Raw genomic sequence first — 12,067 nt, 5'->3', positions numbered from 1 at the left:
CCTCCCTGACACGTTACCCCCACAGGCCGCCTAGCCCGAGCGCCTCCGCAGACCCCGTACTCACAGGAACCCGCTCCTCTTCCTCTTCCCCCACCTCCTCTTCTGGGGGCTCCATAACGCGCGCGCGCGCACCCCTTTCTCCTCACAGCGCCCGCCGCGGGCCAGCGCGAGCCCGCCCCGCCCTGCCGCGCACGCGCCGCCGCCCTGCCAACCCGCCCCGTCGCTAGGGACTCGCTCCAGCCCCGCGCATGCGCGGGGGTCGGGAGGGGAGGCACCGCCCCCTGCGCGCGGTGCCAGCGGCCGTTGGAGGGCGTGGAGGGGCGGGGCGGGCGCCGCAGAGCGGCGGCTGAGGGGGCGCGCGCTGGCGTTTTGGCGGGCGGCGCGGCGGCGAGTGCCCGGATGGGAAGTCTCACACAAACCGACTTGCAGCCCCAAACGTTTCCTTCCCGGCTCTCGCAGCCGCCCGCCGGGTCCGAGTGAGCTGTAATTAGGTGGACACCGAGGGGAAATTTCTGTCCGTGAGAGGGTTTTTGGTTTTTTTTTCCAAATGAGCGCGGTGGCTGTGTGCTTTTGCCGTGACAGGGAACCGTTGCCCCTGCTCTTCTCTGCCAGCCCGCTTGCAGAGAGGTGATGCCTGATCATGGAGAGCTTTGGGGCTTGGTGAGGAGCGTACAGTAAAATCTGGTGGCAGACATTTTGAGATAGTGCTGGGGAACGAGATGTGATTTTCGGGGCGGGGGGGGAAGTCTGTTCAGCTCACTCAAAACTCTCCACCAGGAGAGGCGGTCTGTCTGTGGTGGTCTGTCAGGGACCATTTTCCCAGTCTGATTGGCAAAAGGACAGGCCTCAAGTTTGGGGGAGATCCTCTGCCACCTGGGCAGGCAGAAAAGTTGAGGTGAACCCCTGCAAAGGCCTGGGTGTTGGTAGGCCCCCCGCAATCATTCCTTGCTTCCCTTTGGGTGCTATGAAGGAAGGAGGAGCTCCACATTTTCCCTGTCACAGCCATAATGGTCTCCCTGAGGCATTCAGTAGAAGTACTGACTGTAATGATATTTTATGTTTCAGCTAGTTGGCAAGGGCAAGGAAGGAGTTTCCCCCTAAAAACACAGTGGTCTGGCTGTATTTTATTTACTTACCCTTCCTCTAAAGCAGCAAGAGCAGGTGACAGTTGAAGGTGGAGCAGCAGAAGATACAGATCATTGATCCGGCACGGTGCTGACAGTCTTTCTCCCACAGCTCGAGAGGCATGGAGGAGTGAGAGGAGCCTCCAGGGTCATTGACTGCAGCTTCACGATCCGTTTTTCAGAGGCAAAACATCATTTAATCTTTCATAAAGTTACTGAGCTCCTTCTCAAAAGCAATTAAGCTTTTCTGGTGTTGATATAAGCAATATATCCAGCTGTGCATATGAATATAGCTCCAGACTGTCCACCTCTCTGCATGTGAGACAATAAATAACTGCACCAGTTTTCATTCTCTATTAAGCAGAGGGAAGCTGAAGTAGACTGAAAAATAAAGGCACCTCCATAACAATTTTTGTCTCCTGTGTTATTTATTCTCCTCATAGCCATTATCTGCCATGTATCCAATGTAACATCTCCCAAAAGGCAGTGTATGTTCATTTTTGTCTGCATTGATTCTGCAGTGAATTGGGTGTTATTTTTCAGCACTAGATAAATCAGAACACTAAAGTACGTCAAGGCAAACATTCCTTAAAATAATTACAATGCTGACAAGAAAATGCTGCTTTATATCCGAACCCATCTCCTATTACAAATGCAATTAAATTTGCTCATCTCCGCCTATCCTAGGTCCTTGTTTATGCACATCCCCAAAATCATCACCTAATAATTTACAAGTGAGACTTAAGAAAATATCACGTATCGGGGTGCGTGCCTGGGGTGACTGGGTGAGGAAGAGAAGAGGCAGCAATAAAAAAGTAAATACTGCTGCAAGAAGCCGAGGTTCCTTGCTTGCTTTCCCTGGGAAGTACGAGGAAGAGCCCGTTTAATTTCAGTGCCATTTTCCCCTAATTGCAGTGGTACGAGGGAGAGCAGAATTTAGCCCGTACGTTGTAGCGCTAATAACAGTTCCAAATGTCATCTGTGAGAAAGCTTGCCATTTGCTTTTCTCTGCTGCAAATGACTGAAGGGCTCCTCTTGTCATACAATACAGAAATTCTGTCATACCCTTTATTTTTAGAAGAGCAATTCACAGGCAGAGAGGGGAGGAGGAAGGGTTTTCTGAATGTTTATCGCTTACACATCATACAGGAAGCTGTTCACATTCTTTATTAATTTTCTAACAATATCCAGAGACTTACTCAGTCTGAGATGTAATATGCTAAAATCCTTTCCAATAAAATGTCACTTGAAATGAAAATTGGAGAGGAATTTTAAAAAAGGCCATTGCTGCGGAAGATTTTCAGAGAGAGCCGGGCCTGACCAGCCGTGCCTGCTTTCGCTTCCCCCAAAACGATTGATTAATCAAAGCAATTGATTAACGTGTTAATTCCAGAGGAGAATCTAAAATGCAGGTGTCCCTCATGGCTGCAAATATCTTTGGAAAAGGAATATTTAAAAATCAGGCCCTGGCTTGTGCCAATGACATGTTAATTGCAAAGCTTTTGACGTAGGGACGTAGTTCTATCCGGCGCAATAGCACCCAGGCGGCAGAGGACTGGATGTGACCTCAGTGGAAGTGTTTAGTAAAAGCAGATACACGGTACTGCCAATATTATGACCTGTTAATTAAGGGTCTCTGTCCCATACCACAACTGACGATCCCAGGCAGCCTGAGAGGATAAAGGGATCTACAAATGGTTGTGATATCCTCAGCTTTTTAACCAACCTCTTGGCGCATCGATGAAGTACTAAACTGTTTTACAAGTATTTTTCTGAAGATCTAATTGAGTTTTTGAGCTGTCGTATTTGGATGCACTGGGGTAGTTGGAAACTTGTAATTATTGGGATCATGTCAACAGGATTCTTCAGCTGTTCTGGAAAATCTCAGCTATTTTAGTGTCTGTGTATTTCAATATCAGGCATCTCAGGAACATTTACACCTGACGGAGCCAGCTCCACTCTATCTTTTCCTGGTTTGTGATTGAAAAAATTCACATGGTTTAGTGGGAGAGACACAGGTAATCTCTCCATCTAGTCTTGGTTAAAAAAAAAGAGGGGAAAAAGCAAGTCAGTGAAGATAAAGCATGTCGGTGGGCAGAAGGGTGGGCAGCAAGGAGAAAGAAAGTGTTCGTGTGCGAGAAGACTGATTAGGTAGGTGATTCAATTAGTGAAAGGACAGTGGGAGTGCTCCGTTAAAAGGAGAGCTGAAATGTGTATGTATTAGTGCAAGCGAAGGAGTTCAAACTGCCAATGCAGGACATGAAACCAGGTATTAGGATAACGATGATAATAACGAGTTAGAGCGCATGACTAGAGCACCGGCACCAAAGAGTCGGCGCTGCTCGGGGAACATGGAAATAGATGTATGAATGGGGAGGCTGTGCTACATGCCATGGCTTACTAGGCTGGAGAAATAGGAGAAATAGGAGCTGGGATGGGCGGAAGAGAACTGGCATAGGTAAATATGACTTTGAGGAAAGCTGGAAAAAGATTTTCCTCCTTGCTGCCTGCGGTAGTGCTAACAGCCTGCCATAATTACTGAAATACTGTCGGAGAAAGTAGGAGGGTTTATTAGCTGATTCTATCTAAATTAGATTGAGGGATAAACAGAATCTGGGCTTAACTGCTGTTCCTGATCTCAAAAGAGCAAATCAGGATCAAACCGAGAAAACTGTTTAATGAGATAAAATGATCTGAGGAACTTGGGCGCAGCATCACTCCACCAAACCTCAGGCCCCTAGCTGGGGTATCTAAGTTTGGGATGATGGTTGCCTTGCAGTCCTTAACAAGAATGGTTTGGGTTGGAAGGGACCTTCAAAGATCATCTAGTCCAATCCCCTTGCCAGGGACAGGGACTTCCTTCATGAGATCAGGTTGCTCAAAGCCCCCTCCAGCATGACCTCGAACACTTCCAATGATGGGGCATCCATAACTTCTCTGCCAACCTGGCCCAGTGTCCCACCACCCTTACTGTAAAAAAATGATTGAGCATGCCTAGGATCCACTCTCTGAAGGTACATGGTTCCTTTCAGTACACACAGAAGGTGCCTGGGGTAACTAAATACCTAAGTCTTACTCTGGTAAGATGCCCAAAATTAGGTTAAATAGACCCAAGTTTTGGAGGCCTGAGCATGGAGAAAGCTTGACATTTCTTTCTGTCAATGGTGCATGAGTTGTTTAAAATTTTAGTCCATACACAGGGGGGAAAACCCTGTGTCTAAAGGCTCTGGACCTGGGTGAAAAAAAACCTCAAAAGAGGGAATAAATCACCCTAAGAGCGTGATCAAGAGCACTCACCACCAAAGAAAGGAACCATTTATTTTAGGAATAAGAAAGCTTAGGAGTGTGAAAGGGTGAGCTGGGATAAGAGGAGGAACCCCAATACCTTCCTCCCAAAGAGTGAGTGACGCTGAGCCCCCGATTTCAAGCAAAAAGAGAACATTTTAGTCGGCTTTTCTCCAGTGACCCAAAGCAGGCTGATACCACTGCTACAAAGTGTGCTGTTTACTGAGATCCCAGCCGACAAGCAGACAGTGCAGCTCCTGCCAGTATCGCAGTCACAGATTCAGGACCAGTGTCTTGACTCACATCTTATGCAATCCTTCTCCTCACCAGGAAGCGAGAAAGAACCTATTAAATCTGCCCACACAGCGTCTCTAATGCCTGAGCTGAAAGTGGTAGGAAATTATGATAGAGGTATGGAGCCCTTCCCCTGGTTTCAGGCAAATCAGGGGAAAGTTCCTTCGTAAAAAAATGTACGGCTAATTATGGATTTTCCAGCTGCGATAATGTTTGTGGGTCTAAGTCTTTCTTTAATTAAATCAGAGGTTTACGACTGAACGCTTACATTTCTGGTAGGAGTCTGTAGGGAGTAGCCTTTGAATTGGTAAATCAGCTGCCTGAATAAACCACTTGTCAAGCTAAAACGTTACGTTCTTTGAGTTATGTGCTAAGTTTAAACAGGAAAATAAATAAGTGAATTTAGTGGTGAAGAAAAATGACAAACTGGCAGTGCTGGAAATGAGTCTTTCTTTTACCCACAGGTTCAGAATAGCTCCTGCAGTGCACTTTCTGTCCATGCCATCCCATCAGCATGCTTCTGCTCTGACAGTGGAATCGTTTGCACTCCATCACCCATTCAGACCTTGCTTTCTGTGCTGCAGGGGGCTGCCAGAAATAGATTCGTCTCTCCTAATTGTACCTGTGGCTTTTAAGCACTTTGGAACCAGTTGTGCCAGGGCTACCTAGTTCTTCAGCCTGATCCCCCTGATAAAATCTGCAGTAGCATCAGGGCTCTGAAGCTCTGCCTGTGGAAGCTAAGACATCTGTTTTATGCTTGAACTGTTGAGGAGTCTATTTAAGTTTTCAATCTGTCTTCAGTAGGAGACTCCCGAGTCCATCCACCACACCAATGCCCTCATACCTTGGCAATCTGAATTACACACCAAGGGTGAAGTTCAGCTGAGACAAGACTTAAACCTGAATTTAAGTCTCTACACAGATGTTTCTACATGTGGATTGTGTATTTAAACTCCTCTACAGTTGGTGGTAATGCAGGACGGGATCCAGTTGCCTAAAAATAGGACTTAGTTCAGTCCAAGGTACTTCCACATCTGCCTGGGGCTGGTGGGGGGAAGTCCCTCATCTTTCTGCAATAGCAGCTTTCAGTGATTCCTGAGGTACTCAACTGCTGAAATGTGGGTATCTACCCTAGGGTCAGTTGAATCACTCCTGCGCTTCATTGGGCTCAACTCTTGTTACCTACCCACAGACATCTAGTGCCACCTGAGGTGTAGGAGAGTGCCCAAGACATCTGTGCAGAGCTGGTAAATCCGACATCAGACCTATGGGAGACCTGTGCCCTTAAGGAAATGGAGATGCGGGCATCTCAAGTAGCTGGGCATCTCAAGTAGCACTCGATGCCTATGTTTGGGCAACAGAATTGATCCTCATATTTTAGTTGACTGTAAAGGGAGCTTAGACACATCATCCAGATGCAGGTGTTCACACAGTCAAATACTCCTGTTTCAGGAGTCCCAGTCTTGTAGTTACAACTCTTGGTCAACTTTTGCACTCTCGAGAGGACTCGATACTGTCAAGACATGATTTCTTGGATGGCAATTTCTGAAGCAACCTGCTCTTTTTCATCATTGACCATAAAACCATAGTCAGTTTTTCCATGATGTCCAGGTGACCAGTGTTAGTGATGTCGTCTGTGCTCAGCCATCTCTCATCTCCATCTTGCCATTCTTCAGTCTCTTCTAACTTTGACTCTTCTGCCTTTCTTTCCCGCTGCAAGCTTGCCCAGTCTTAGCTCATCCCTGATCCCAGTTCTCTGCTCCCGTGTTCAGAATGCAGAGTGTTTGGGGTGGATAGGCAGCATGGCAGTTATCTAAATTTATATTCCTACAGTACAGACTTCTAATCTGAAGTCAGGTGTGTAAGCTCCCTTTATAATCTGTGGGGAAAAATCATGCTCTCTTAGGGCATGAGTCAGCTGATCTGTTTTAGATCTCTATTTTAGGATGAGATGAAGCATGCCCTCAAAGTTTCTATTCTTCTGTGTTGACTTTAAAGGGAACCTAGGGTGACTTGCTCAAATGGAGATATCTGTGCTATGAAAGTCTATCTTTGGTCTGATGAATCGCAACAATGAAGAGCAAAGGTGACTTCATCCATTATATATTCATTCTTTTCAGTGGCTTCACTCAATCTTGAGTTCTGTTACCTGGCTAATACACTGCCAGACTCTTGCACTGTTCAGTCCTTGAGGTTCCCTTTCTCTTTGCTCTGCTTTTCTCCCAAGACAGGATCCTGCCAAATATTTCCAAGAGTTTATGGACAAGACATATCGTCACCCTTCCATACCTCCGTGCTTCCCTGCTCTCAATCTGCCTTTCATTCTCCTCCGTGGTCATCAATGCAGGAGCCTCTTGATTGTCACCACAATTGCTTCAAATATCTCACGCTGTCTCCTTTGTGCTTGCTTTCATCCCATTCCCTGCTCTCTCCTCACACCCTCATTCTTGACTGCTAATTTCTCCCCACAGTATAATCATGCTTTAGGTTCTATCATCTCCAAAAACCTCCATTCTGAAAGCCATTTGTCACCTCCATATCTGCCCCATCTTACCTTCTCTCTCCACCTCTAAGCATATTGAACACACTGAACAATTGCTGCCACAGATTCATAGAATAGTTTAGGGCTCGAAGGGACTTTTGGAAGTCATTTAGAAGATACAACTAAATCAGGTTGCTCGGGACTTTGTCCAATCAAGTTCTGAACATCTCTAAGGATGGACATACCAAACCTATCTTGAATTCTTCCAATCTCTTTCAATACCTAGGAAATGTTCATTCCAGAGTCACTCATGACTTCTTTAAAGTTAAATCTCAAAACCAATACTTCACTCTTGCCTTCCCTGACCTGTCAATCAATTCCACAAGTTAGACTGATCTCTTCCTGAAGCCTTGTCCTCTGTCATCTTCCTATATCTCCAGTCGATCCTTCTGGATGGACTTTAGAGAATATTTCTCTTCTTGCTCCCAGGTTCTATGTGTAGGACTCACTGGGCTCTATATGCTGTGTGCTGTATGGTCTCCTTGCTATGTGTCCTCTGGGAGAATCTCATAGACACAAACCCAGGTACTGCCTCTGTGATAGCAATTTACAGGTGCAGCCCTTTACTCCACCAGCCCTCCTCAGCCTGGAGCAGAAGCCCAGCCTGTCTTTGGTATCCTCGTATTTTACGGATGTGAAGTGAAGCTCTGAATAGCTTCCACCAGCCCTCCTCTGCTTTTCTTAGCAGACTTTCACTCGGACCTTTCATGTGGGCCCCACCTTTGACTTGGGTCTTCATCTTGGTCCCTTCACTCAAGCTGTCTCCATGTCTCGGACCCTCTCCACCTGAAGGCTCTGAGATGCAGCCACCCACGCCCAGCCATCTCCCATCCCAAGTGCTGAGATGTCCCCTTCTCTGGACTTCACAGCCCAGCCCCACCTGTACTTACCCAAGGGGCAGCTGCCAAACCTAACATTTTGCTTCTGATCCTCTGCATCCTCTGGCTCCCTTCTTTCCATTGCCTCCAACTCGAAGGCTTGTTCTTCATTTTCAAGGCCTTTTTAACTTACTCTTAGTGCATTCCTCACCTTTCAGCAGCATCAGGAAGCCAGCCCTCTCTGCCAGTGGTGCCAGCCTTCGTTACCTCCGTGCTAGCGTGCGGACAAGCACCTTCATGCTCTTTCCCATGCCACTCCCCGCATTTTGCTGCGATTCCTGCAAAAAGCTGCCTAACAGACTACTGGGGTGCTGAGCTGACTTCCCGTCATGCTGGCTGACATTGTATCATTGTTTTCTTGCTTTCCTCCATCTGTCTGTTTCCATCTGTTATATCTTGCCTTATCCTTCGGCCGTAGCCTTTGCGAGACAGAGACTGTCCTTTTAATTTCTGTGTCTGTGCAGCGCATGGTACAGCGTGGCCCTTGCCTGTGAGTAGGGCTGAAAGACACTTTAATGATAAATGTTCAATAAAATAATAGTTTATTTAATTGAACCCTCAGCACTGGGTGCCTAGCCTTCAATTCTCATGAGAAAGAAGAGAGGCCTTGAATTTGTATGAGACTTGACCTCCGTTCCCGAAATCCTCTTCAGGGATAATGGAAGACTTCCTCAGTTTTATCGTCCTTAAATTACTTATGTTATAATTATAGACCTCCAAAGTAAGACTAATAACATGCAACTGTAGTTCATTTTCAGACTTGGCTAAGAAAAGGCTGTAACCAGACTGAGCAATTTTAATTTAAGCAAATTAAGGATATAAATTTAGCACAGTAACTAAAATCCTACGAATCATAAACCGTCACCCCATGTTAACTGCACGATCGTCTTCTTTTCATAGTTTGATATTATATAGCATCCTTATTTCTTGGGTTCTGACCGGTCTAAAATCATCGTTACAGTATTAGTCATGCAATGAATGTCTGGGAACTTACAACGCGTAACATTTTGTTTCTTTCTTACTTCATAGAATATTTTTTTTTATTACTTTACTATTAAAGTACAGTACAGTACTATTTTTAGATAGAAACCTTTAAAATTAACTGAGTTTTATACTTTGTAAAAATAAGAGACCTACATAAGAAACTGTCTATTTAAATGTTCATTCTTCAATTTAATATTGAGCAGCAGAAGCAGTAAAAGATTTTGCTCTTAATCATATTAATGAACTTGATTATTTTAGGAATATTTGCTGCCAAGCAGGTTATCTATTTTAGAATGTAATAGCATCATAAATTAAATGTAGCAATTAAAAGAAAACGTGTAGCAAATAACAGATATATGAAAGTTTTGACAGATGGGATGGTTGGGCAGGGAGAGAATAGCATGAAGTCAACCTAGTATATGTTTTATAGGATCCAGTTTTCCCTGTTGCTTATTCCCAGGACAGTCAAGAAGGAAACAGGATTTCCTTTAACGGAATTTAGAATTATGTTAACAGTAGATGTTTTCTACTTGGGCCTCCTTTTTTTAGTCTTGATATATACCCCAGAAACTTTTCAGATTCTGGATACAGGGATACTGTATCCCAGTACAGGATACTGGGAAAATCAAATAATAAAAAGAAATATTTATGTCTTGTCATTGTAAAAGCCCCAGCCAGAAACAAAGTGCTAGGCTCCCAAGTGGAAGAAGGAGATCTTTACTATACAGAGTTACCCACCAAAAACTGAGACAAGAAGTAATTACCAAAACTGCAGTGTGATGGGGACAGTCATCTCTTTGGGGGCTGTTGAAAAGTCCCGTGAACCTTTGCTTCACCACTAACCTACCGGAAGGAGCTTCCTCTGGAGTTCCCGTCATGAGAGCAGTTGGGAGCTCTTCCTAATCATCCTCCCAAATTCTGCCCCCAGCTCCTCTTTGTGATGGGTCACCCATGCATTGGAGACAACAGGTTCTCGTAGAGGATAGAGCAGAACATGAGGACTTGGAGCCTCATCTGTGCTGCTTCCCGTTGTACATAAGCCTGCCTTGAAGGCAGGCACCAATCAGTAGCTCTCTGGAAAGAGAGCTTATGAGATAGCGCCATTAGCTTTCCAACATCTTGAGATCAGAGAGAAAATTAGCCTCCGCCATCACAGCAGTTTGACAGTTCTAATGAAGAACAATTACTGCTGGGGAATAGTAAATGTTTCCCATTGGCAGGTTTCCTTCTCGCAGCCCACAGCTCCCCGTGAGGGTGGCAGCCACTTGCTTTGCCTAAGCTGAGAGCCAGCCTTGGGGAGGGAAATGATATTTCAGGTCCCAGCTATCGTCGGTTCTAAATCATTTTGCGCCCGTTTCAACCCACAGATGGATTCTGGTTAGTTTCACAACATGGTCTCTTTGCTGTCTGGGAAGAGCTCGCTTACTCATCTGTGCCATTGAGAGCCATCCGGTGATGCAACATTCAATAGGCTGTCCGTTTAGACAGTGTTAGGGCTGCTAGCCTAGAACTGGAGGGTGATAAAAGAAAGACGAGATGAAACAAAATGAAAGATGATTGATAAAATTATAATTCCACTGATAATTCCATCTGTCAGTCTAATAACTCGCTTGTAATGTTTTTTTAATAATAATAACTTGTGCTTACATAACAGCTTCTATATGTGGCTTTTTAAGCAGTTTGTGAGTATTAATTAAAGCCCAAACCAGCCGTGTGAGGCAGGTGGGAATTCACATCGAATATCACTATCATCACTCCCTCATTCCACAGGCAGAGAAGTTGGCAGAGCTGGCTACGGGCTTTGCAGCGCTGCAGGCAAAATTCAGTTTGCTCTGAACAAACTAGTTCCCCTCCATGGGATGCAGAGATGCAGACGTGGAGCAAGGTCAGAGGAGCAGGCAGAAGGGTTTGGGCCACCTCTTGCCAGTTCTTCTTTGTTCAGACTTCAGATCCAGCAGTCCCTGCAGGGAGTCTCTGCTGTCGTGGTTGCTGCTGTGTTGTTCAGAATTGTCTTCATCTTGCTCGAAGCTCAGCTTCTGCTGCTCTAGGTAACCACCTACTTTGTGTCTAAAGACAGTGCTGGCAACTGGGAAGAAGCGCTGGGTAATAAATCTGTCATCAACCCAGAAAAAGAGTGAGGTCCTTCATACACATCCCTGAGTTATAGATAACCTTTCTCCCCACTGCAGTCCTCCAGAGTGGACAACAAAACGTAACTGGCCCTGAGGTGGGTGCTTAGACAACTGCCGTGCATTTGAAGCCAAGTCCTGTAAATTCTCACTTTCAGTCTCTGGACTCTCTGTGATGACTTAGAAATCGCAATATGTAGTGTTATCTGCATCAGTCCTTTATTATTGTTATTGTTAGCTGTTATCATTGATATTGTTATTTGAGTCCGGCTAGTCCAAGTAAGAAATCGTTCCCCTTGGGCTTCAAGCTACGGAAACACAACTGTTTCTGTGCAAGGTGACCCCATTTTACTTGTCTACACGTGGGTTGCCACTTCTACGACAGGCATCCAAGCTCCCATGTAGTCAATGGAGATCAGGCAGCAGAGCCTAGGGAGTAATTCACATGCCCTAAACCAGTGCTTATATTTGCTGTGCTCTTCTTTGTACCATCTGAGCAGATCAGGTGTATGTACGACCACAGACATAGAGCCTGTTTACATCAGCATAGAACTTCATCTACTTATTTAAAAAAACAAGTTTGTAATTGCCCTCTGCAGATTCTGTTTGCTGAACCATATATCTACAGTGTGTTCTTTCTCAGGTTTTAAGCTGTAATTTTTTGTTGCAAAGACAAAATGAAAACCCCCAAAGCAGCCTAGGAGGTGTCACACATCTACTTATGCTGCAGAGGGTCATCAGCCCCTCATTTTTATCCCTGAAATCCCAGCAGAAAGGTTAAGAGTAAATGTATAGCCCATCCCCACCTACTGACCCTCACTTTCATGGTGA

General features: G+C 45.4%; 1 protein-coding gene across 5 annotated transcripts in view; it reads right to left on the bottom strand.

The window, feature by feature from the left end:
• The window catches only part of ALMS1 (ALMS1 centrosome and basal body associated protein), a 77,317-nt gene extending 77,111 nt beyond the window's left edge, over nucleotides 1–206 (bottom strand). For 4 of the 5 annotated variants that reach the window (XM_074587187.1, XM_074587188.1, XM_074587190.1 and 1 more), the window contains exon 1: nucleotides 65–206. In XM_074587187.1, the coding sequence (XP_074443288.1) occupies nucleotides 65–115 (51 nt within the window). In that variant the 5' untranslated portion in view covers nucleotides 116–206. The remainder of the gene's footprint in view (nucleotides 1–64) is intronic. The other variant, XM_074587189.1, reaches the window with a different exon arrangement.
• Between the last annotated feature and the right edge of the window lie 11,861 nt (nucleotides 207–12,067).

Source organism: Larus michahellis, chromosome 5, assembly GCF_964199755.1.
Source record: "Larus michahellis chromosome 5, bLarMic1.1, whole genome shotgun sequence".
Classification (NCBI taxonomy): Eukaryota; Metazoa; Chordata; class Aves; order Charadriiformes; family Laridae; genus Larus; species Larus michahellis.
Note: the sequence above shows the minus strand (reverse complement) of the source record. Positions and strands in the feature narration are given on the sequence as shown.